This window comes from Mauremys mutica, chromosome 12, assembly GCF_020497125.1.
Source record: "Mauremys mutica isolate MM-2020 ecotype Southern chromosome 12, ASM2049712v1, whole genome shotgun sequence".
Classification (NCBI taxonomy): Eukaryota; Metazoa; Chordata; order Testudines; family Geoemydidae; genus Mauremys; species Mauremys mutica.
The window spans coordinates 77,237,780-77,263,371 of record NC_059083.1 but is presented as its reverse complement, the minus strand read 5'-3'; the positions used below and the strand labels follow the sequence as shown (position 1 = coordinate 77,263,371).

Genomic DNA, 25,592 nt, shown 5'->3' with positions numbered 1-25,592 from the left:
GATGGACGGATCCCTAAGAGGAATAAAGAGGTGAAGCAGATCAGGATGCCAGAGTGATCAATATGGAATAAATACCCACCTAGATTAGATAAGAGGGAGACGCAGGGAGAACTGAATTAAAATCTTATTTTGCCTCTCACATTAGAATTCTAATAAAACGAACCTAACATTAACCTAAAGTTAACATTAAATAGCCAGGTAGCAGCTCAGGGGGTGACTAGTACATGAGAAGAAGCCGATCCCTCTTTTAAGGCACTTTACCTAAACTGTAATTAAAATGTATCAAATACAATGTTGCTATTTTCATTCATGCAACATTGACTGTTTCTTCTTTTTTTTTTCAGCCTTACCTCCACTGTGTAGTTTTCATTTTTCTTCTTCGATGGCTGGAGGTGAAATATGGAAAGGTGGTTATGAGAGAGGATCCGATTTTTAGGTTTGTGCCCACACATACCCTTGCATGTGCACGTGTGCCCCCACACTTGGTCTTTTTTTGACAAAATATTTTCCACAGAAAAAGTTGATATTTTCAATTTTTCACAAAACATTTTGATTTTTTTAAAAATCCATGCATAGTTTCCATCAGGTTCCACATGATACATTCCCCCCCTCCCAAGTATTCTTGCTTAAAAAAAAATAGGAAATTACATACAACACATAATGTTGTTATTAATTTGTACTGTCATGCCTACAAGTCGCAGTCATGGACCTTGACCCCATTGTACTAGGCACAATACAAACACAAAACAAAAAGATCGTCCCTGCCCCAAAGAGAAGTGGTGTTAAGTTTGCAAAGTCACACGTTCAGAGGTTAGGAAAATCCAGTAAATAGATTGCAGGTGCACTTTGATACTGTCTTTATCTACAGGATCATGTACTATTTGTTCTTAAACCCTGCCTCATTCAGGGCACAGAATGGACAGTGACTAAGTCCAAGGACTATAAGAAGAGAGAGGTTGTTCTTTTATATTTCAGCCACTGGTCTGGGACATACCAGTGCTGGGTTCTATTCCTGGCTTCTCCACAGACATACTATATGACTGATGTTGGGCAAGGCTATCATAATCCATATGCAACAAGAGGGCTGAATTAAGGTCGTATGGGCAACCTTAATTCTGGAATTTCTTACCTTTTTGTGTGCTTGACTTTCCAAATAGCAAATAATAAAAAGCAGAAGCGTTGAACCAAACAGCCATTCGGTCTTGCTCTACTCATAATACATCAGTTGTGAACTAGGACAAAGGATATAATGCTGAGTTTTGAATCCTTTGATCGGTAGAATTCCCCCGAGGAAAGAGATCAGCCATCAAAATCCTGAAGAACCAGAAGAAGAAGATGAAGATGTGCAAGCTGAAAGGGCAAAAGTTAGGGAAGCAATAGCTTCTGAAAATCAGGAAGAGGTATAACTTCAAGTTGTCCTTTTCTGTCTGTCTCTTTACTCTTCCTATTGGTAAATTACCCACTGGGGAAAAAATAATAAACATCAATGCAGAAATCCAATGTTTATTCTCTTATATTTTTCTGCTTTCCAACTGGAATTAATAGATATCATCAGAACTGAGACTACAACTTCTAAATAGACCATAATTCTCTTTTGTTCTCAGGCAATCTAAAATGAATGATTTTTGAAATAAGGATTGTGACCTCTTCTCTTTCAACGTCAAGCACGTTTTTTTGGAGTTGAACTAATAATTAATAATGCAGCCTGTATAATAGCTAACCTGTATGGGCAGGAAAGATGGCCCGTGGAAAGGGCATTAGCCTGGGACACAGAAACCAGTTCAGTTTCCTGTTGTGACACAGACTTCCTCTATGACCTTAACCAAGTCACTTAGTCTCTCTGGGCCACAGCTCCATAACCATAAAATGGAGAGAATAGTACTTTCCTATAAAACAGTAAAGAGGTGTTGTGTGTAGAGTGTGAGGCACATGGATACTATGGTAACGGAAGCCATATAGTTACCTAAAATAGTAAAAAGCTGTATGGGATTAACATGACTGTCTAGTAGATTTCACCACTGTCGAGCTTTTATCTCATCTCTTAGCAATGAAAATTCAACACATTTCAGCAGCAACAAAATATTCAAAGAAAGTGTTCCAAATAAAACCTGTATACAGCAACCACACACAACAGGGAGAACAACTGGACTGTCTTTTATAGTGGGAGGGATTTGTTCTTTATAAATTCTCTCTCATTTCCCTCCTTCCCCAGAAACCAATTATCATTGTCAACGATCTGCGCAAGGAATATAAAGACAAGAAAGCCAGCTCGGTTTTTAAGAAAAAGAAGAAAGTGGCCACTAAAAATGTCTCTTTTTCTGTTAAAAAAGGTTAGAACCCAGGAATATTTTACTTTAGCTATTTTGATGATTGTCTGATTTGAAGGTTACACCTGTAGACCACTCACTCACTGGAACGTCTCAGTTCTAGACAGCCCTCGTGGAATTTTTAATGAATGTTATTTGATCACAGGTATGAGTAAAAGGTTTCTCTTTTGTTTGTTTTTTCTTTCGTGGTGAATATGCCTGATGATCTGTTAGGAAGGGCAAGTCTTACTAAAAATTGATGCATATTCATTCTAGGAGAGGTATTCGGACTACTGGGACCCAATGGAGCTGGTAAAAGCACAACTATCAATATGATTACTGGAGAGACAACACTGACTGCTGGGCAGGTAGGTGAAACGGGTTGGACTTTAAAATAAAGATTGGAGTGAAGAACCCACTGCTAATCCTAAACAATACATTAAGGGAAACAGAGGATACTTCCACAACTACAGCTGGGTGGGGGCGTGACTTGCAGTTCATGTAAACTTACCCTCACTAACTGTACTCTAACTAGCTTGTGAAAAATAGCAGTGAGTGCATACTTCAGCACAGGCTGCCCAAACAAGTATATACCTGGCGAGGAAAGGAGGTGTCAATCAGGCTTGTGCAGTGTACACTGCAGTTCATGTCTATTTCTAGCCTGAGTACAGTTAGTGGGCGTGCATCTCCACAAGCTGCAAGTCACACCCAGGCTGTGATGTGGCTGTGCCCAAAAGGATGTTTGGACATCAGCCCATAGCCTAGCACATCATGCTCTGAAAATCGTTAATGAAAATTATCATCAGTCATTGTGATTGACATAAGAACATGTCACTTGCAATAAGCAAACAAAACGACATGAACACTATTCTGTAGACCAACCAACGCCAGAACACTTGAAATGAAAGCCTGCATTCTATCCATACCCACTGTTATATTTGCCTCAAAATAAATTAAAAGTAAATAATTTCAGGAATGAATCTTGAACTTTCACTAATGCTGGAAATGGTCTTGTAAGTCTTTTTATTGGCATTTTTCATGGACCATTCATATTACAGGACCTGGAGCAAACATCTACCGCTATAGACCCTATCGAGCGAGAAAATGGCCTACTATGTAAGGGCCAGCTCTATTACCAGTACTCAGTGAAACTACTCAGATAAGCAAAGGTTGCAGATCAGTCCCTTACTCAGTAATTTTCCCTTGTCAACTGTCTGAAATGGGCCATCTTGATTATCACTACAAATGTTTTTTTGATCCTGCTGATAATTGCTCATCTTAATTCATTAGCCTCTTAGAGTTGATATGGCTACTTCCACCTTTTCATGTTCTGTATGTATATATATCTCCTTTCTGTATGTTCCATTCTATGCATCTGATGAAGTGGGCTGTAGCCCACGAAAGCTTATGCTCAAATAAATGTGTTCGTCTCTAAGGTGCCACAAGGACTCCTGTTCTTTTTGCGGATACAGACTAACACTGCTGCTACTCTGAAACCTGTCATCCTCATCCTGTAATTTTAACCCTACATGCTACTGATCACAAGATTACACATGTGCAGAATAACAGATTGTTTGTTCAGGTGCTGACAAAGGGGAAAGATGCCACTGCCTCTCAACGGCGAGAGAGCCCAACTGGCTTTCTAGGCCACTGCCCTCAGGAGAACCCTCTCTGGCCTAACCTTACTGTGCAACAACATCTGGAGGTTTATGCAGCTGTGAAAGGGATGAGGAAAGAAGACGCCGCTGTTACTATCAAACGGTATGGAGTTAAACAAATCAAGTTTTCAGTTCGTGTTTCATATCTCAGAACTATAAAGCAGAGAGAAAGTAGAATTTTGCTGAAAACCAGAGGCTTCACAGTCAAACTGCCCAAATGTCTTCCTCTGGTGATTTAGCCAAGAAAATAAGCCACCCAGATTTTCTCATTTAGGGTGAGTTAGAATTAAAATTAGTGTGCGTTAAATGCTGGATGTATCTGTGTCTAAACGTTAGATGGTAATGTCTGGCGCTGAAATGTGAAATTAGGGGGATAATCAGTGATGTACTGTCCACTCTCGGCAAGATGGAGAGGGTTTATAATAGATTGGTAAAAGAATGAGGAGTACTTGTATCACCCTTAGAGACTAACAAATTTATTTGAGCATAAGCTTTTGTGGGCTACAGCCCACTTCATCAGATGCACAGAATGGAACATACAGTAAGAAGATATATATACATACAGAACATGAAAAAGTGGAAGTAGCCATATCAACTGTAAGAGGCTAATTAATTAAGATGAGCAATTATCAGCAGGAGGAAAAAAAACTTTTGTAGTGATAATCAAGATGGTCCATTTCAGACAGTTGACAAGAGGTGTGAGGATACTGAACATGGGGAAATAGATTCAATGTGTAATGACTCAACCACTCCCAGTCTCTATTCAAGCCTAAATTAATGGTATTTAGTTTGCAGATATATATTTTTCTCCTGCTGATAATTGCTCATCGTAATTAATTAGCCTCTTACAGTTGATACGGCTACTTCCACCTTTTCATGTTCTGTATGTATATATATCTCCTTATTATATGTTCCATTCTATGAATCTGATGAAGTGGGTGGTAGTCCACGAAAGCTTATGCTCAAATAGATTTGTTAGTCTCTAAGGGTACGTCTACACTTACCTGCCGGTTCGACGCGGAGAGTTCGACTTTTCGAGTTCGAACTATCGCGTCTGATCTAGACGCGATAGTTCGAACTCCGGAAGCGCTGCGGTCGACTCCGGTACTCCACCTCGCCAAAAGGAGTTGGCAGAGTCGACGGGGGAGCCGCGGAGTTCGACCCCGCCGCGTCTGGACGGGTGAGTTGTTCGAATTAGGGTACTTCGAATTCAGCTACGCTATTCATGTAGCTGAATTTGCGTACCCTAATTCGACCCCCGCCCTTAGTGTAGATCTGCCCTAAGATGCCACAAGTACTCCTGTTCTTTTTGCTGATACAGACTAACATGGCTGCTACTCTGAAACTAATAGATAGTAGTATTAATAACAACAAATAATATAATTCCAATGATTAACAGAAAGATACTATCCTATTAGGAACAGCTTCTTTAAAAAGCTTCTCTTGTTTAGTTTCTGATGATTTTGTTGCTTAAAATAAAAAATTAGCAGACTTTCCAGAAAAAAATTGGACAGGGAAGCATGCTGAAACAGAAGGATTCTTTAGATTATGAAAAGACTTCAGAATGTGAGTTTTGGAAAGATTTGCACTCTTTGATGGGTTAGTGTCATTGCATGAACGTACACAGTCAGATAAGTTTATGGGCACATTAGAAAACTGAAGCATCCATATTTTTCAGCACCATAGTATAGATCAGGGGTCGGCAACCTTTCAGAAGCGGTGTGCTGAGTCTTCATTATTCACTCTAATTTAAGGTTTCGCGTGCCAGTAATACATTTTAATGTTTTTAGAAGGTCTCTTTCTATAAGTCTATAATATATAACTAAACTATTGTTATATGTAAAGTAAATAAGGTTTTTAAAATAGTTAAGAAGTTTCATTTAAAATTCAATTAAAATGCAGAGGCCCCCGGGCACTGTGAGTGCCACTGATAATCAGCTCGCATGCCACTTTCGGCACACGTCCCATAGGTTACCTACCCCAATATAGATCCACAAGAATTCTCCCGTGGAAGGGGGAAGTAAGCATTTTCTGGGGTTACACATGCCTTTTCCTTAGAAGAGAATAAATGGACAAAAAAAGGCATTTAGCAGAAAGAAAGCAACGCGCCTCCAAAACAAATCATCTTCAGTTGGTACCATCAGGAAAAGAACTAAGAAGAATGCTAAAACTGAGTGGCCAAAGCTTCACCAGTAGTGGTGGAGAAAGGGGAAATGGACATCTCCTTTATCAGTGGGGGCAGAGCATTGTGTCAGTCAGAGGAGAGCACACCTCGGGGGGTTCTGCTGAGAAGCCCAAATAATAGCGTATTGCTGGTTGCAGAGGGGGCATCAAGGAGATGTGTGCCCCAAGCAAAATCCATCAGGAATCCCTACTGAGAAATGAAAACTACCCTCTCCTCTCAGAACCCCTGTACTCTCTGTGGAAGAGGCTTCCTCCCAGGGCCCAGCCACCCCCACCAATGGGAGGAACCGAACCCACTCTTTCCATTGTGCTGTCAGTCTCAGGTAAAAGTGTTGAGCTGGGGAAAAACCAAATGTGCTTCTTTCTTTCTCTCTCTCTCTCCCCTCGCAGGATAGCGAAGGCTCTGGAGCTTCAGGATCATGTCCAGAAAGTGACTAGAAAATTATCTGCTGGGGTAACTAGAAAGGTGAGCGTTTGCGTTTTTCTTGGCTCAAACCCTGGGACGAATTTTGCTCCTTGTTCCCCAGTGTTGCATCTGGAATAACTCCACTAAGCTAGTGGAGTCCTTTTTGCATGTGCATTGATGTAAATGAGAGCAGAATCCAACCCCTCATTCTAAAATGAATTTTTGTTTCAAATATACAGTAGTAAAATCTCTGTTTGGGTGTAAACATATTGAAGTTATGGCTGGTAAATTATCTCCAGAAAATAGCTGACGTGTTTCTGAAATGTCCATAGTGTGAATGAAAAATGTCATTGGTAAATAGCGGGTCTAGTTCTGTTTCCAGTTACATGGATGAGATTCTCTTTGCTTCCCCTGAGATGGTGGGGCCCAAGCATGCACTTTGTGCTGTCTCACATCAAAGGGAGTTACGTCCATGTTGTCAGTAGTACAGAATGTTGCACAGTATGTTTCTCAGATTGTTCAGCTTCTTTAAATCACAAGCATATGTGTGTGTGGAGGGAGGAAATGACGTCCAAGCACTGGTCTTTCGAAGGTTGACGTATTTTTGGTTTGCTCTGAATTAGAGGATTTCAGAGTCCCGCATAGAAATGAATTTTATGCATCATTTTTTAAAGAAAACGAGTTACTTGCTCTCACTTACACCTGGGCACCACCACTGGCTTTACTGCAGTAGGCCAGGAAGACAGAACTTAGCTCCCAGTGTCTGTTCTTCATTTTAGGTGTGTTTTGCACTGAGCATGCTGGGTAATCCGGCAGTTCTGCTTCTGGATGAACCATCAACTGGAATGGACCCTAAAGGGCAAAGTCACATGTGGTGAGTAATCCCTGAACCAATTATTAGGCCTGTTTTTAACATCAGAACTAAATCAAAACAGCATAATAAAAAGTTGAGGGCTAAGACTTTTGAGATGGGAGTTTAAGCTTCTAAATCCACAACTGAGCACCTAAAAAGAGGCCTGATTTTGAGTAGGGGCTGCCGGGTGCTAAGCACTTTTGGAAATCAGGCCACTTATTAAAATACATAAATATGGATTTAGGAACTTAACTTCAGGCACAGGAAAATCTTGATGTAACCCTTTGTTCAGGGTGTTGTACCCCTCTATGCCAGGTTCACAGATGATATGATTCTGTTACAGTTCTCAGCTAGAGCACCTGATATTTTAGCTCAAGCTATAGTGAGCTCAGGCTTTTAGCTCTGGAGATTCCCCAGTTGTATCACTGGTGTCAACCAACATGTCAGTCATCACGCTGGCTTAGAAATTTAATCCCCTAATGGCCAAGATCCGTCTAGTGCAAGAAGCATTGGACAGCCAAGCAGATTAGTACCCTTGATGAGTCGCTTTCCTTCACAGTTGCCTGGGAGGTTGGGTAGGCAGGTATACACTGTGCCTTCTCTCCCGCCATCTGCGTTAGCATTGCAGGGACAGCTGCAACTTAGACTCTACAACTGATGGTACTATGTTTTAGTTTCATTGAGAATTCTGGCGGGAGCTTACGTCCCAGCCATTCGCAATCTGAAAAAAACCAGTTGAGGCTCAGTTTCAGTTCAGGGGATGGAGCGAAATGTAGGCTGGTATTTATTTTTCTCTGAGCTGGTTCATCCCATCCCTTCTTAGCACTGTTGTCTACTTGACAACTGTCTCCTCTGAAACCACACTATCCTAATTCTCACTGGCCAAAGTGAAACACGTTTCAGCTAAAGCAGGTACAAAAAAGAACTGAACAGCCCCTCCCCACTAAATCAGCACTGTAGCAAATCTTATTTCAGAGCTACCCCTCAATGGAATTTGGTCATAAATGGGAAGTTCAAAGTATTTTCATGTAGACATCAATGTAAGGTGGTTGTTAGGTTTTAAATACATTTCCTTTGTCATTTTGAGAGGGAAATACAATAGAAAAACTTGTTTGGCTCTTCCTCTGAAATAATTTTTGTCTCTCTTTTCAGGAAAGCTATTCGGGCTGCACTGAAAAACAAGGAGCAAGGAGCCATCCTAACAACCCATTACATGGAGGAGGCTGAGGCAGTGTGTGATCGAGTGGCCATCATGGTCTGTGGAAAGCTCCGGTAGGCTGTAACATAAATCAGCTCAATAGCAAGATAGATACTATAGAAGTTCTCAGGGAACAGGCAGATGTTGTGGATCCAGCCTCATTCATTACACCCACCAGGATGTAAATTCTCAGAGTATTTCCTAGAGCTCCCCACTTGCCCACCTTTCCCCCACCTCCACCCCACTCCCCGGCCATGCTATAATAACAACAGGGGGGTTGAGAATATTTACTGGAGCTCTGCTCTGGACAGCTCCGGCTGAATTTATTCCCTGACATCCACTAAGAGGAGAGGGTCTTGGAGGCAACACTCTTTGTCCATTACTAAGTATTTCCCACCGTGTTGCTTTCTTTGTCTCCAGGTGCATTGGTGCTGTTCAGTACCTGAAAAGCAAGTTTGGCAAAGGTTACTTACTGGAAATGAAAGTGAAGGACCCAGCGCAGGTTGATTGCCTCCATTTGGAGATTCTGAGGATCTTCCCACATGCAGATCGTCAGGAAAGGTAACTGCAAAATACATCAGGGTCCCGAACCCCCCTGAAGAGTTACTTAGTGTATCATTCCCACCACTGCAGTTTGGCAGCAAACGTCACAGCCTGAGCAAAGCTCTCTAGTTGGGAGAGATTAACAGGGTACGGTCCCTAGCCGGCAAGCTGATTAGAGACTGTCATTGTCTCTGGGCCATGCAATAAGATACGGAAGCTTCTTGTTCTTTCTCCTTCCCTTCTGGCCCCACACATGAGCCAGACACAGTTTGACCCAAAGTGGTGTCTACGAGCTAGACACAGGACAATGGATGCAGTTTCTTTTTCCCCTCAGGGTTTCCTCTTTGCTGGTTTACAAGATACCAATGCAAGAAGCACTGCCTTTGTCTCGGACGTTCTCCAAGCTAGAGGCAGGTAAGAAAGAAACTAGCAGCAGAAGGTTAGGCTCACTCGAAAAGGACTTGTAAAGAGGAAACTTTTTTTATTAACTGTATCTTCATTTCTCCACAGCCAAACGAACCTTCGGCCTCGAGGAGTACAGCTTCTCTTTGAACACTTTGGAACAGGCATGGGATTTCAGAGTTATACGCAGGACTCCAGGCCTATTGTGAAGGAATACGCAGGGGCAGTTTGCATGTGCTGCAGAATTTCCGAGGGAACAAAGAAGGCAGCACAGCACAATGATCGAACTTTGGAAGGAAAAAAAAAAGGGGGGGGAGGCGTTTATTGGAGAAAGATTCATTTTCAAGCTTCTAAAGGGAATAATTATAGCAGTGAGGGTCAGATGGTGGCCCAGCCTGGAGAGCCATGAAGAGGGTAAAAGGGCAGATGTTGCCTTCCTGTTCCCCTGCACTGGTATCCGCATGATGGGTAGCTGCATAGTGGGCAAAGCAGCCTCCGCTCCCGCTAAGGACTGGGCAGCACAACTACACTGGTGCACTAAGGGACAGCAGATATAAGGCTGGTACAGGGGTACCTCGACCTCCTGGAGCAGGGAGCAACAGGCAGACAGATCATGACTGAGCCACAATCTGCTTTGTGAGCTGCTCAATGCACAGGGCATGAGGCAAAGCCGTAACTCACTCCTGTGTGAGTGAATTAAAAGGGCGAACACCCCGCTGTGAAACCTCCCGTTGCAGTGCCTATCGGGCATCATGGTTTGAACAGCCCCCGTAAAGAGCCATCATTACATTCCAACTGCAGAGTTTGACTTGAAATCTGTGTACAGAAACATACATAGAAGTGAATCAAAATAAATATACAGTCTTAGAGAGGATGAAGGTCTTTTCCAAGTGTTGCTCCTGACCTTTGGCGAGCTGGTGAACAGGAAATCAGAGGGCACTTGTTGCTGCTCTGAAGAAAGCTGTATCAGCAGAAAACCTGTTTTCTGTGGTGTTCATCTTTGGGGCAATTGCAAACCCATGTGTTGCCTTCATAAAAATAGGAACAAATGTTTAATGTATTTGTTATCGGTGACAGCAAATAACCAGATTTTTGTTGTTGTCCATTTCAGGTGTTCTTAGAACTCTCCCGTGAGCAAGAAATGGATAATTTTGATATGGCTTTGGAAGGAACTTTTGAGTGGAAAAGACTTCACCAGGAAGACCTTTAAAAGGGTTTATATTTTAATCAGTATTCATGTGTATGATACAATAATGCACATATTCACGATCTTTGCCGCACAATAAAAATTCAGACTGTAGCTTTGCAGCTTCTGTACTTTGGACAAGGGAATAATTTTTTTAAATTAGCCCCTCTTTTGAGAAAAGAATATTTTTAAAGGTGAAGGCATTGGGGTACTCAAGGTGAATCGCTCTGCATACAATAGGTGTTCAAGAAAGTACAGGCCTGCAGCTGCGAAACAAGTCAGTGAACTTGACATATGGGTTGAGCTGGTTGCTATGGATGTGGAAGCATGCTTTGAAGTGAACCGTTAACTAAATATGGATATGCCTTTTTAGCCAGAGTTCTGTTCTGTAGTTAAAAAAAGCATCCTCAGCCTCCGCCATCCGAATGAGACTCTGGGCAGGGGCGGCTCTATGTATTTTGCCGCCCCAAGCACAGCAGTCAGGCTGCTTTCAGTGGCATGCCTGCGGGAGGTCTGCCAGTCCCACGCCTTCGGTGTACTCGCTGCCAAATTGCCGCTGAAACTGTGGGACCGGTGGACCTCCCGCAGAAATGCCGCTGAAGGCAGCCTGACTGCCACCCCAGGAACACACTTGGTGTGCTGGTCCATGGAGCCGCCCCTGACTCTGGGTCAGATCTTCAGCTCATGCAAAGCAGCATAGAGCTGTCAATGGAGCGGTGCCCGTTTATTCCCACTGAGATTCTGCCTGCCTCCTTTACAGATGTTATATAAACCATGCAGTGAGTGCATAGTGCTTTACGTGTTCGGGGTGTAACGCAAACTGTCCAACTTGGAACTGTTTGGTAGGAGTGCAGCAGCACAAGTGTCAATGAGGATGGCGTGTGCACCTGAGCAAGGCTAGTCAGGAAGCATAATCCGACTCCTCGCGCTCTCAAGCCCTTTGTGTGCTCCCTTAGGCTATGGCTACACTGGCGCTTTTCAGCGCTGCAACTTTCTCACTCAGGGGTGTGAAAAAAACACCCCCCTTAGCACAGCAAGTTACAGTGCTGTAAAGCTAATCCTCTCGTGGAAGTGGCGTACCTGCAGCGCTGGGAGAGCTCTCTCCCAGTGCTGGCGCCGTGACCACACTTGCATTTCAAAGTGCTGCTGCAGGAGCGCTCCTGCAGCAGCACTTTGAAGTTTTGAGTGTAGCCACAGCCTTAGTCTGAAGAGAGCAGGGTAGGAATGAGAGCTAAAGCCTCACAAACCCCCTGAGAGGTAAGTATTAGCCCTATGGAGGTTAATGAGGCAAAGAAAGGCTAAGTGACTTGGACAAGGTCACAGGGTGAGTTAGTGGCGGAACAGTGACTGGCGCTCAAGTTCCTGTCTCCATTCCTGTGCACTTTCCTCTGAAGGGAAGTGAATAACTGAGAAACACCATCACACAGCTTGGTGAGAATACTACCTTGGGTATTCGATATTTCATTATCTTTAACTGTAGAAAGACATTTAGGCCCAGATTTTTTAAGAGTGTTTAACACTGCAGGAGCCAATCTAGTGCACAGAAAGAAGTCTGTTTATATACAGGGCATCTTTCTATCTTTAATTATAAAATCTAAGACATTATGTGGTCATTTATTATGTTCCTCTCATTAGAGGAGAAGTCTGTATGAAGTTGAGCCTTCAGTCATAGGTGGGTGACTTCAAACACATGGCAGTTTAGTCAGTGGAGTAACTAGAAATGATTTAGCGTCCATAAGAACATACTTGTGCTCTGCTTGCTTACAATATCACTATCACGAGTCAAACCTGCGGCTGATTGGAGTCTGAACTAGCATCATATAGGTAGAAAATGTCATGTTCGTTTCATGGGAATACTTTATTAGTGCCCACTTGTTCATTTGCAACAGTTATAGGCATGTAGCAGCCTGCAGATTTAAGTGGTTTGTCTTACACTCTGTATGTTGAAACATAAAGAAAAGATGCCGAAACAGCTTATAAAATTCATCCTTTTCCCTGAGGGTTTCAGATAATTTGCTACATAAATCATCTGAGACCGTCCACCCCTCAAGTTGATTCTGTTGTGTACTACTCTGTTCGCTCTGTTATATAACAATATATTTTGTCAGCTTGTGCTTTTAGGTAGGGTGTGGTGACTCTTAACTTTTCAATGCGTTTACAATTGTACAGCCCTGCATATCTGCACAGCTTGGTGAGAATACTACCTTGGGTATTCGATATTTCATTATCTTTAACTGTAGAAAGACATTTAGGCCCAGATTTTTTAAGAGTGTTTAACACTGCAGGAGCCAATCAGTGGTTTTAAGTTCCTCTGTGCCAACATCCCTTCTGAAAATGAGATTTATGCTCCGAAATTAGTTAGGCGTTGCAATGCTGAGTACTGCAACACCTCAATACCTTTAAAAATCTGAGCTTTAAGTTCTACCTTGTGGAAGCTCTACAATTCCAACAGTTGGGGCACTTCCCCGACTCAGAAAAAGGAGGAGACAAAATTATGTTTTAAATCTCTTAATTTAAGAGATTACCTTTTCCAGATGGTGGGTTCATTCAGGTCAGCCGTTCTGGAGCCCCAGACTGTGTCGTGAAGATGGGCACATTCTAATGGTGGGCTCCAAAGCCCCAATCCTGACGGGTTCTGAATGGATCCCGAGAGTTGCTTAGTGCGTTCCACTTCCACTGGATGTATTGGACTGAGCTTCAGCATTGTTAGGGTCAGACAAAAGATTTTTATTCTGCCATATTCAAGGCAACGGGCCTGAGTCTCTGGCCAGCTTCATCCCCTTTGCACTACCTTGTGGTGCAAAAGCAATGCAATTTGGCCCCAATGTTCCTGCTAATAGGTGCAAAGCTGGCGTAGGTGGCTGTGGGGAGGAAGAGTGGCTAGAGCTCTGCTTGACTAAATAAAGCCCCTTGGGGACCATTGCCAGATGGTGAGCGTTAGAACAGACTGGGGCCTGTTCTAAAATGCACTCGGGCCGAAGCCGGGGGAAGAGAATTGGGGAATCTCAGCCTGCTGCCTGATGGCACCCCCAACATGCCCACTTTGCTGCACTCAGTGGAAACTAGCATGTCGGAGAACCTGCCCCCAATATTTCAATGCTCTGTGCTCCCTGCCCATCAAGCAAAAAGTTTAGCCCTATTTACCCAAGATATATTTATGTTTAGCTTTATTTTATCTTATGGCTTTCATTCTATTTCTGTACTCTATCAATTAAAGTCTGATTTTGTTGAAACCAGAGTACATTGTAAGTTTCTACCTGTATCATGTCTCAATGCTTTCCAAAAACACACTTCTCAGTTTGGAAGTAAACAAGGCATTTTACCCCATAAAGGGGTTTGCTCAGTGCAGTAGTGCTTCCTTGTGGTCAGATGTGGTGTAGCGGCTGTCTCCCCATATGGTGCCCCCTGCCCATGGTCGCTCCATCACAGCATTGGTTTCTCTTCTCACAACCTGACCCTTTGGGCAAGTCATACTTTAGTCCACCCCTTCTGGGATAGCAGAGGCCAACCAAGCTATCATCCAATGACCTTACAGCGCATCTTTCCTCTGTCTCTGGGCTCCACGTTCCTTACATCAGTGGTTCTCAAACTTGGGCCGCCGCTTGTTCAGGGAAAGCCTCTGGTGGGCCAGGTCGGTTTGTTTACCTGCTGCCTCTGCAGGTTCGGCCGATCGCAGCTCCCAGTGGCCGTGGTTCGCCACTCCAGGCCAATGCGGGACATGCTGGCCGCCTTTCCTGCAGCCCCCATTGGCCTGGAGCGGCGAACCACGGACAGTGGGAGTCGCAATCGGCTGAACTTGTGGATACGACAGGTAAACAAACCGGCCCAGCCCGCCAGGGCTTTCCCTGAAAAGTGGCAGCCCAAGTTTGAGAACCACTGCCTTACATCTCTTACCTCAGGAGCTGGTAGGGAAACCCAAGCCCGTCCTCTACTCTGAGTTCCAGTCCATGGACCCTGTAGCTGGCAGCCAAGTTGGCTCCCTCCCTGGACCGCTTCCTATATCTTCTATCCCTCAGGGAGTGACTGCAGCCTGTCTTCTTCAGGCCGTTTGCTACAAACCTCCAGGCTTCATAATCACCACCCAGATCCTCCTCAGCTAGGCTTCACTGAATTAAGCTTGGCTTTCTCACTCTCTCAGGTGTTGCCAGGTTTGGCATCTCAGGCCCACATTAACCACTTCAAGGCCTGTGTGGGATACACACTCACAGTTGCCAGGTCTGAAGACTCAACCTGTGTTGTGAAAGTCAAGCTGTGCTCTTTCTGGCTGATCTGCAGAAAAGGACCTGGGGATGACAGTGGATGAGAAGCTGGAGATGAGTCAGCAGTGTGCCCTTGTTGCCAAGAAGGCTAATGGTATATGAGGCTGTATTAGTAGGAGCATCGCCAGCAGATTGAGGGAAGTGATTATTCCCCTCTATTCGGCACTGGTGAGGCCACACCTGGAGTATTGCCTCCAGTTTTGGTCCCCCCACTACAGAAAGGATGTGGATAAATTGGAGAGAGTCCAGCAGAGGACAACAAAAATGATCAGGGGGCTGGGGCACATGACTTACAAGGAGAGGCTGAGGGAACTGAGGTTATTTAGTCTGCAGAAGAGAAGAGTGAGGGGGATTTGATAGCAGCCTTCAACTACCTGAAGGGGATTCTAAAGATGATGGAGCTCGGCTGTTTTCAGTGGTGGCAGATGACAGAACATGGAGCAATGGTCTCAAGTTGCAGTGAGGGAGGTCTAGGTTAGATATTAGGAAACATTATTTCACTAGGAGGGTGGTGAAGCACTGGAATGGGTTACCTGGGGAGGTGGTGGAATCTCCATCCTTAAAGGTTTTTAAGGCCCAGCTTGACAAAGCTGTAGCCCAGTGAGCCAGCTTACCTGTATTATATTCATTGCCTTGTTATTCTGCTTTATTATATTTAGTAGTAATGCAAGGAACCTACAGGCTTTTATCCTGTAAGATCTGGCTTTAGTAGATAGTGTGCGGCTTGAGGTCTATAATCTTTGGTATAGATAAACATAACTAACTCATAAGTTATAGGGAACTGAAAGTCGCAAGCAAGAGGGGGAATTTTGTCCCGGATACTGACAGCAGCCACCCACAGAACATAGCTGACACCAGCATCTGGAAGGTTCTGGAAAGACCTCTGACCGCAAAAGTGCCATGACAGCAAATTGGCATGTATGCTAATAGGGTAACATCATACATATACTAACCTATAGAAAATGGACACCTTAAGGGGAGGAAATACAAATAAGGACCTCTATTGAATATGCATTGGCCATGGCAGCATCCGCGTAACCTACTATAAAAGTAACATCCCAGGGGCAGCAGCTAGGTTGGGGAGATGTAGGCCTTGGGAGGGGCCAGAATGATGGCCACCGGGGAAGATGAGGATAATGACGGTGATGAGAAAGATAATGATTAAGTATGTAAGATAATGGTTAAGTAGGTTAAGAAAGATAAGGGTGTAAGTATGGACGTCCAAATGTACTTTCTGTATTATCTCTATCTGCCTTGTTAAGTTTGTGTGTGTATAATCTTTGCTGAAAAATTAATAAATTATATATTTGTAAATATATATAGAGAGAGTTCCTATGGTGTGGGTATTGCACCTGTACACATCAGGGTTCCCAAATTATATGATAATTTTACAATAATCTTACTGGGCCTGATCTTGGGACATGAACCTGTTAATCCTCAAGTTACAATTATATATACCCAACTTTGGGTCAGGCTACAAGGCCCTGGCTGGGATGATTTAGTTGGGGATTGGTCCTGCTTTGAGCAGGGGGTTGGACTAGATGACCTCCTGACGTCCCTTCCAACCCTGGGATTCTAGGATTCTATGACAAAGATTCCACAGACCACGTTCTGTCATTAATGTCGCCACTGCAAACCCCACTGTCATTTTATTTGGCCCTTGGTTATACTTGCATGCAACACCACTGAGCAGTTAATCCAACCGCATCCTCACTTATTTCAGTGGGTTCCTCTTTCAGGAGTGCTGTGCAGATGGTGTGGTAGGATCGTGGCTTAAATCACCAAACTTCTTGTTGCTGTCTGAGGAAGAATAGGGCCCATCTCACTCACATCTAGCTGTGTTGGCTCTGCTATGCTAACAGGAGTGTTAAAATGGATTCTTGTCTCTACGGTGGCTTGAGCAACCAAAAAATTGAATAACTTGAAGAAACAATGAAAAATGGCTAACTTTATGGAATAATAACTGCAAAAAATCCTATAGAGCCAGTTCTGCTTGGCCTTAAAGGGACCAGCAGTGACTCTGAATAGACGTGGGGCAAACCAGTGGAGTTAGTTTTCTGGGTAGAAGTGCATATTAGTACTACCTGACTTGAGCCACAGATACCATTAGCTGGTCCAGTTGCGGATGTGCACCTTGGGGACTTACTGACCTCTGACCTCAGGGGAGACAGGAACGGACATAGGTGATTGGTTGAGTACAACTCTTTTGAGAACCACAGAGATTGTGCGCTCTCTCCACAAACAGAGCCACAGAAGATATAAGAAGGATCAGAGTGGGCAGGGATAGCCTCTGAAAAAGGAGGACATCCCTGGCAGGGGCATGTTGGAAGATGGAAGGGGCATGGCTGGGGCATTCCTATAGCCCAAGATATTTCTGGAGGCCACAATAACTTACTGGTGCAGTTGCCAACTAAGGGCGAGCTAGGACAATTTTCCAGACTGCTCTAACCTATGCCAGGGACAGGTACAGTCCCCAGAAGCCCCCAGTTTGGAGCAAGAGCAAAGGCAGCATAAAGGCACTGCTTCACACTCACCCCCTTGAGTTCCTTTACTGAACTCAGCTCTGGCCCCGGGATGAATTCAACCCTCAATAGTCCCCTCCCCCACAACAAGGTTTCCTATTTGCATAGGGCCCAATCCTGCAAGCTTCCAAGTTCTGTCAAACACCACTGAGCTGAGGTCACTAAGCATTCCCAAAGAAGTGCTCAGCCTCTCACAGGATCAAGCTCATATTGACTTGTTGCTGTCTCAGACCAGATTTTTGGGCTTTGACCATCTTTCATGTAAGCTGAAAGGTGCAGAGGCAAAGTTCTAAGAAACTTTTGACTGTAACTTTCCTGGGAGTGTTCTCCCTTGCTAAGCTTGTTTGCGGTATTATGAGCAGTGGTGAGCTGGAGCAGGTTCCTACAAGTTCCCAAGAACCGGTTGCTAAAATTAGACCTCCGTGGAGAACCGGTTGTTAAAGGGCCAGGAGGTGGGCAAAGAACTCCGGTCCGCGGGCCGGACCATCCTGTTGCTCCCAGGATTCCCAGCTGGGGAGGCTGAGGCTCCCCCGGCCCTACCCCCGCTTCCCCCCAGCTGCAGCGTGGCCAGCCACCAGCACCAGCTGGGCAGCTCAGCTGAGCTCCAGAGTCGCTTTGAGCTGCCAGCAAGGTAACGGGGGAGGGGGCTGCAAGCTCTAGGGCTGCTGGGGGGGCAAGTGGGGCAATTTGCCGCAGGCCCTGCAGGGGCCCCTGGCCCCACGGGTATGTCTCCACCTGCCCCGGCCCCTCCCCCGCTCCCCCCCCTTAAATCAGAACTTTTTATAGGGAACCGGTTGTTAAAATGTTGGCAGCTCATCACTGATTATGAGCATAGCTGCAGTACTGCTAGCTAGGAGAGCTGGTAGTAAGGGAAGGGGAGGAAGAAAACAATTGAGAAATACGGAGAAATGGTCACGTGAACAGAGCATTTTGGCAGCATGACAGTTAAAAGGACACTGTTTCCTTTCAGTGGCTATTCTGAATAACTAGCTCACCCAGCTGGCATCAAAACCACTGTGCAGAGAAACAAGGAGAGTGTTTCACTATCTTCGCAGCCTTTTCCAAGTGTCCCAGGTTCCTTCTTCCACACAGGCTTTTGTGAAGGTGAGTTTATTTCTGCCTGTTCTGATTCTATGCTGTCTGAGCCCCTATCGTTCTATTAGTGTTCTTCCCTCTGTACAGTCTTTTGTGTTTACTGACACTGCAAATGATTTTCCTCAGGCATGTTTTGTTTGATGCACAGCTGGCTAGTAAATTTTTGACCAAAGGATTTTTCATCAGAAAATGGCAGTTTGTTGAAACTGGAACTTTTCATGGGGGTGTACCAGTGTTGACTAAAACTTTTGTTGGGAAAGGTTCCTCAGGTCCAGGATGGAATTTCTGGGCAAAACCAGAGAGAGTTGCACACCAGACCATAGTCTGGTGGTTAGGGATTCACATGGGTCATGGGAGACCCAGGTTCCAGTACTAACCCTGATGAAGAGTTATACAAAGTAGAATAGATTCAACAGGAAAGTTTAAGAGAGACCCACCCCAGAATAGCCACTGTCCTGGTGGTCAGGACAGTCACCTAGGATGTCAGAGAATGGTCAAGTAAGTACTTGAACCTGGATCTCCCTGTGGACTGCCCTAATCACCAACTGATTGGCTATTTGGGGGTGGGTGGTCTCTCTTTTTTCATGAAAATCTTTGAAAAGTCTTGGTTTCTACCTGAGTCAAAACAGGAAAAAAAAATAAAATTCTGAAAAGTTTTGCAGGACAAGACAATTGTTAACCTGACCAAGTCTAGTTTGAAGTTCTGCTGGTAGCCTGACATTAGCAGACAGCTCCTCTCAGGAGTCAGTTCTGATTCTAGAAGCTGGGTTTCCCTGATCAGCTGTATGTGCTTCGAAGTGTTGAGTGAGGCTGAGCAACACTATTGTTTGATGGAAAATTAGACTTTCAGCTAAACAATTTTTCCACAAAAACTTCACAAATGGCTGTCTGTGAAAAAGGTCAACTTTGTTTTAAACTCTCAAATATCCCAAATTTTTAATTTGGATATGCCACTGTGGTGCTTTCTGGGAGTTGAAGTTTGGGTGCCTCATGTCCCTGTTTTTCCTCTAAGGAGTGGGTTCCCCAAATGGACTGACATCTCCCATGATGCACCTGGGCCAGAAACTCCCACAAAGCACCATCAGAGCTCACCACAAGGGGGGGCTTTGGTGCATCATGAAGAGGCAGCCTTGCAAGAAGCCTGGTCCCAGAGGAGAACGAAACCATGAGGCACCTAAACGACAACTCCCTTGAGGCACTGCAGTAGCATTTCCAAATTGAAATGTTCAGTTTTCAGCTGAAATGTTGCTGATGTTGATTTTTCACTGCAAACTTGAATCTTTTTTTGAGGGGGGAGCAGTGCAAATTTCCAACCAGCTCTAGTGCTGAGTACCTCCTGAGTTATGCTGAATTCAGTGGAAGTGAAAGGTGCTTGGTGTTATGCTCATGGTCTGGTCCTAATAAATAGAGACAAGCATCCTTGTTGGCCACACCTCCTGCATATCTGTGGTTGATAGGTACCTCCCTCCTGTCCACCAGAACCACAGCTTCTTCTGTGAGAGGTTCCTTTTTCACCAAGAACCCAAGTCAAGTGAGTTTTTAGATGCCCTGTTTTCTGAGGATAGTTTCCTCTTTCCGGGACAATCTATGTTGAAATTCTCCAGAACAACATTCCAAGGCCACAACTGGCCTAATTGAAGCAAGATTTTATTAAGGCTAGAGAGAGAGAGATTCAGATTATAAACAAACTACGTTGTTTGTAAATCATAGCTAGTCTGAAAATTCACAACACACAACTTAGCTAGGTTCACTTCAGCTGCCTTTTGATTTCTTTGGCATGACTAGATGATCATCGGAGCAGATAGGTACCCTGAATGAAGATGTTTACAGAGCTATCCTCGCTGTTTCGTGTGTATTACAGTTATTCATTTTTATGTCCTTTGTTCTAGACCCAGATCTTGAAAGGTATTTAGGCTCCATTGGAAATTAATGGAAATTAAGAACCTAAATACCTTTGAGAATCTTGGTCTTAGTCACTTATATGATGCAAAGGTTTGTTGGAGCTTATAGCCACATCATAGTAGACTTTCAGCCCAATGTGTGCATCTTCCATCTGCTCTGGGTGTTTGTCTCAAAGGCAGGTGGTAGTAATTCTAAAGCATTCAATTCATGTAAAGAGATGGAGGGTGTGTTTTCCCTTTATTGTCTTATCAACAATTTTACTCTACATTAATTATAAATGAAGGGCACATTCCCAATAATCTCTCTCAAGCCCTTAACAGCAAATAGAAGATCAATGTACTGACTCTCCCATACATACATTTAAAAAAAAAAAAGACAATCCACTAAATAGTCTTGTTTCGTGTAAGTGTCTGGCATTACAGCTGAAAATAAGATGAGCTAATGACTGCCACCAGGAGGAAAGGGGATCTGAGTTTCCCTTTGAGACATATGGATGACAGACTCATTAAATGAAATCCAGATGCTCCAAAAGACCCGTCACAGATGACCTGCCCCCTGCCACATACCACACAAAGTGCTCCGTTCAGTTGTACCAATAGAAAAAAAAACTCTCTCTCACCCCGTTCCAGAAATGCTTCCTAGACGTCAGCGAGAGATCAGTGTGTGTCAACAAACCGGGGCCCTGCTATTAAAGCATATACTGGTGAAATGGAGGAAGAAAAAGCAGAGTTTACAGGCAAGTCAGAAGAGCTGGGGTTTGTTTTGAGGTTGGGGCTGGGCTTCACCGGAGAACTTGTACAACAGGCAGCCGTCATGGAGCCAGACTGCCCCACCCAAAGAGGACTGGTCAGAGGTAGAACAAAGCCCCACCTTCCCATTTGTAGCAAGCAATGAGGGGAGAGCATCCTTACGCATGGTGCAATGGCTAAGCTACAGCTGCTGCATGCTGGGAACTTCTAGGAAGCTTTGTGCTCCGCTCAAACACTGAGGCCCAGATCCCCAATGGTATTGAGGCATCTGGCTCCCACTGGTTTCAGACCTTTGACAATCTGGGTCTGAAGCTCTGCATGACCCACGACGTGGTCCAGTGCCATGAAGGCAAAGGCCGGCTCTCACTCTTCAGTTGCTATTGACTCTCTCGGTGCTCTTTGCATTTCATTGTCCGCTTGGCTTGTTTCATTACCAGGCTGTTCTCTGCTTTAAAAAAAAAAAAAAGTCTGTGAATTTAATACTCAAGAAAGTGTACAAGACTGAGAGACCTGAAATGCAGCCTCTGGTGGAGATGGGCCCCCAAACCTTTGACCTCCCATCCCTCTGTGTAGGATTGGCTCTGTGTGTCATTTCTACTCCACAGAAGCTGAAAAAATGGCATAGTGTTCTAAAAAGTTATATCCTTGGTGCCATTAAAAGGAATCTAATTGGCTAACCGGGGCTGTGACTGGGAGGGTATCAGGTATAACTGCATGGGTCAACGCTCACTCATCAATTGTTCCAAAAGTGCTTGAGCAAAGTCAGAAATGGCCATTCTAAATGCTCTCACTTGAGCTTTGACTGCATGCTTCACAGCACAGCCAAGGGGCGGAGTTTGCATAACACATATGCAAGTATGTAAGGTCATTCAGTCGGGAGAGGCTCTCCCAAAGCGTATGCCAACACCCTACAAGGGGATAAGCTCCTTCTAGGGGGCAGTACAGTTGCTGGTCAGGTGATTTGCATATGTGCTACCAACTTCTAATTTGCTTCACATTTTTATCTACTTAGGAATTGCTCCTCTCACTACTGATGCCTCTCATATTGTATATGGATATTATTAGTGGTTGGTACAGGGGATACCCTGAACTACCTTCGGTTTACCTTGGGCCTGTCAATTCGTTTAATACGAGCACATATGCAGTTCAGTATACACCAGTGACGCAGACTACCAGACAAATAATGCAGCATATGGCTTCTGTTTCCTTTTTGAAGGGTACGTTCCCTCCTAACTTTATTACACAGTTGTTGGTTTTTTACATTTCCTGTGTTTCATGAGACTTTTTACTAAAAGGTGTATTTTGCTTGTACTGAATATTTGTTAGCTATTAATCTCTAATGCCAGAGGATATGAGTGCCAGTCTGCCTGTGTGGTGCTAATGAATGTCATGGGGCAGATTCTCTCTTGTGACCATGTGCCACTCAGTGTAAAAAAGAGTATTTGGGGCTCTCCAGTTCTGATGGCCAGTCTGCACTGCTGTTGGCCTGGTGTTTTTTTTAAGAGCAGCCTTGGGGCTGCTTTAACTTACTCCGTTGGCCTAGGGATTTCTATATTAATTTTTCATTATATTTTTTTCCTCTGGCTCTCTCTGCTTCTGTTTTTAGTAGTTGCTCCATATTTGTTTTTCACTCCTCTCTTGAATGAAATGCTGTCTTAACATTCAAGTCAAACTTCCAAACCCACAATTTTGACGTGCTCTTAACATTAGACAAAACGAATCCGTTCTTCCCTAGTTTTAATGGTTTATTTTGTGACAGTCATCTAAGGTTTTGGTAGACAATAGGTGTAAACATGCACATTTATTTTTCTTATATATCACATGTGTAGATATTGTTGGAAACAACGCTGGAGAACAGACAGAGCTGGAAAGCACTGCTATGACATTCCATGATGTAATAGAGGTTAACTTTAATGATGCTTTCTCTTATGAGTTAGCTTCCCATGCATATTCTTCATTCCATTTGCAAAGGGACAATATGGATCATCATTCAGGTGATTTTTCCAATTTAACACAAATTGTGCATTTTAATCTTTTTAATCTTTCAATTTAATCACAATTTATAAAGGTCGACATGAGATTAAAATGTATGTAGGTATAAAATTAGTGTTCAAACAACTATTTTCTAATATTGATTCTCGAATATGGAATATCTGTCTATTTGGAATGGATTGTTGGGTGACTCTGGCCACAGGCATTCACAGAAGTAGCTAACTTGGTCAAAGTTTCAGCACCCAATGGCACCCACTCAGTATACTCATGAATAGATCTGTTTGGGACTCAGAATTCAGTTCCAAGGAAAATTCTGATTTTTTTTAAATATTCTCAATTGGAATTAAAAGCGGAAATTTCAAAATTTCACACAAAACAGAATTTGTGGGGAAAAAATTGTTTTGGCTCATTTGAAATGTTTTGTTTCTGTTTAAACTTTTTTGAATATTTTTTTATTTTATTTCAGAATTAGAGTTTAATTTTTTACAATTTATAATAGAAAAGAAAATAATTGGGTTTATAATTGAAAATTGGTCTTCTAACTGCTAATTGGTTTGATCATTGGTAATTGATCTAACTAGTAACAGGTTTGCTTCTGGGTTTGGTAAATCAGTATTGTAACTGGCATAATATAAAATATATAGAAATAAAATAATATAAAATAACATATAATATTTAGAAACAAGAAGTTATTTCAAAATAAAACATCAGTAAGGACCTTATTGAAGCACTTTCTTCCTGAATGAAATTTCATCAAAAATGACACATTTCCCCCCACAATGTTGATGTTGACAAATTGACATTTTCTGGCTGAAAAACATTTGCCTGGAAAATTTTTGACCAGGAACTGCCTGACAAGTCCAGTGTTCTATAAGCCCCAGTGGTGCAAGTATGGTGGAATGGTCCCGCCCCCTGCCCTTCCATACAGCTGCGTCTCCTGAGTCCTCCTGCCTGGCGTCGGTACAGCAGCGATACAGGACAGCCCTGATATCCTGGGAGCCACAGCGGCGAAAGGAGTGGAACTTGGGGCTGCCCGGTGTCCCCATGCCAGCAGCTCCTCCGGCGCAGCTGTAACCCCGTCCCAGCCCAGCCCCCACTAAGACTCCCCCGAATCATTGCCTAATGACCATTGAACACCCATGATATGGACATGGTTCTCAGCCACTAGTGACATCCAGTGAAACCCACCGAAGTCGATAGGAGTTTTTGCCATTAACTTCAGCAGGGTCAGGATTTCAGCCACAGAGTACAGTCTAACTGGGGGACCTACAGGTGACAGGTTCCACTTCTCATTGCTAATCCTCTGTGTCATGTAACACTCCTCCCCCACACCCCCACACGTTACTATTTTGCTTATTTTTTTTTTAAATCTTTCCTAAAGACAGCTGCTCTGGCTATATATTTGATGAGGACGTTGCTTGTCCTGTTAGTCAACAGTGGACTTCAGGATTTGTTCCCCTGCAAGCAAACATTGACGCTGCTATCATTCAAGTAAGTAGAGTCGGGCGCTTGAAAGTCAGTTCATTTTAGCCAGATTATTAGTATTAGACCTAACCAAAGAAAATCTCTGACCAAATACTTTACATGTAGATGGAGCTTTTTAGAGAAATTAGATGTATTCACATCCGTGGGCCTTGACGAAATTCACTCTCAGGTTCTTAAGGAACTAACTGAAGCAGTCTTGGAACCGCTAGCAATTATCTTTGAGAATTCATGGAGGGCAGGTGAGGGTCCGGAGGACTGGAGAAGGGCAAACATAGTACCTCTCTTTAAAAGGTGAACAAAGAGGACCCAGGGAATTATAGACCAGTCCGCCTCATTTTGATACCTGGAAAGATACTGGAACCTAATTATTAAACAATCAATATGTAAGCACCAAGAGGATCCTAGGGTGATAAGTAATAACCAACATGGATCTATCAAGAACCAATCATGGCAAAGCAACCTCTTTTCCTTCATTGACAGCATTACAGACCTGGTGGATAGGGAGAAGCAGTAGATGTGCTATATCTTGATTTTAGCACGGCTTTTGACACAGCCTCACATGACATTCGCCTAAGAAAACTAGGGAAATATGGCCTCGATGAAACTACTCTAAAGTGTGTAAATAACTGGTTAAAAAACTGCAGCAAGAGAGGTTTAAGTTAGATAAGAGGAAAAACTTTCTAACTGTAAGGATAGTGAAGTAATAGGTTACTAAGAGAGGTTGTGAAATCTATGTCACTGGAGGTTTTTAAAGAAAAGGTTAGATAAACACTTGTTGGGGTGGTCTAAATATATTTAAACCATTCTCAACATGGAGGGATGTACTAGATAACCTACTGAGTTCCCTTCCTG

General features: G+C 43.6%; 1 protein-coding gene across 1 annotated transcript in view; it reads left to right on the top strand.

The window, feature by feature from the left end:
- LOC123347019 overlaps window positions 1–25,592 on the top strand; it is a 126,424-nt gene that overhangs the window by 51,286 nt on the left and 49,546 nt on the right. Inside the window, exons 28-44 of the mRNA XM_044984445.1 lie at window positions 345–436; window positions 1,280–1,400; window positions 2,213–2,330; window positions 2,583–2,674; window positions 3,889–4,067; window positions 6,539–6,614; window positions 7,334–7,428; window positions 8,560–8,679; window positions 9,026–9,166; window positions 9,483–9,562; window positions 9,659–9,714; window positions 10,662–10,758; window positions 18,508–18,621; window positions 21,144–21,250; window positions 22,276–22,480; window positions 23,093–23,257; window positions 24,637–24,746. Of these exons, the coding sequence (XP_044840380.1) occupies window positions 345–436; window positions 1,280–1,400; window positions 2,213–2,330; window positions 2,583–2,674; window positions 3,889–4,067; window positions 6,539–6,614; window positions 7,334–7,428; window positions 8,560–8,679; window positions 9,026–9,166; window positions 9,483–9,562; window positions 9,659–9,714; window positions 10,662–10,758; window positions 18,508–18,621; window positions 21,144–21,250; window positions 22,276–22,480; window positions 23,093–23,257; window positions 24,637–24,746 (1,968 nt within the window). The remainder of the gene's footprint in view (window positions 1–344; window positions 437–1,279; window positions 1,401–2,212; window positions 2,331–2,582; window positions 2,675–3,888; window positions 4,068–6,538; window positions 6,615–7,333; window positions 7,429–8,559; window positions 8,680–9,025; window positions 9,167–9,482; window positions 9,563–9,658; window positions 9,715–10,661; window positions 10,759–18,507; window positions 18,622–21,143; window positions 21,251–22,275; window positions 22,481–23,092; window positions 23,258–24,636; window positions 24,747–25,592) is intronic.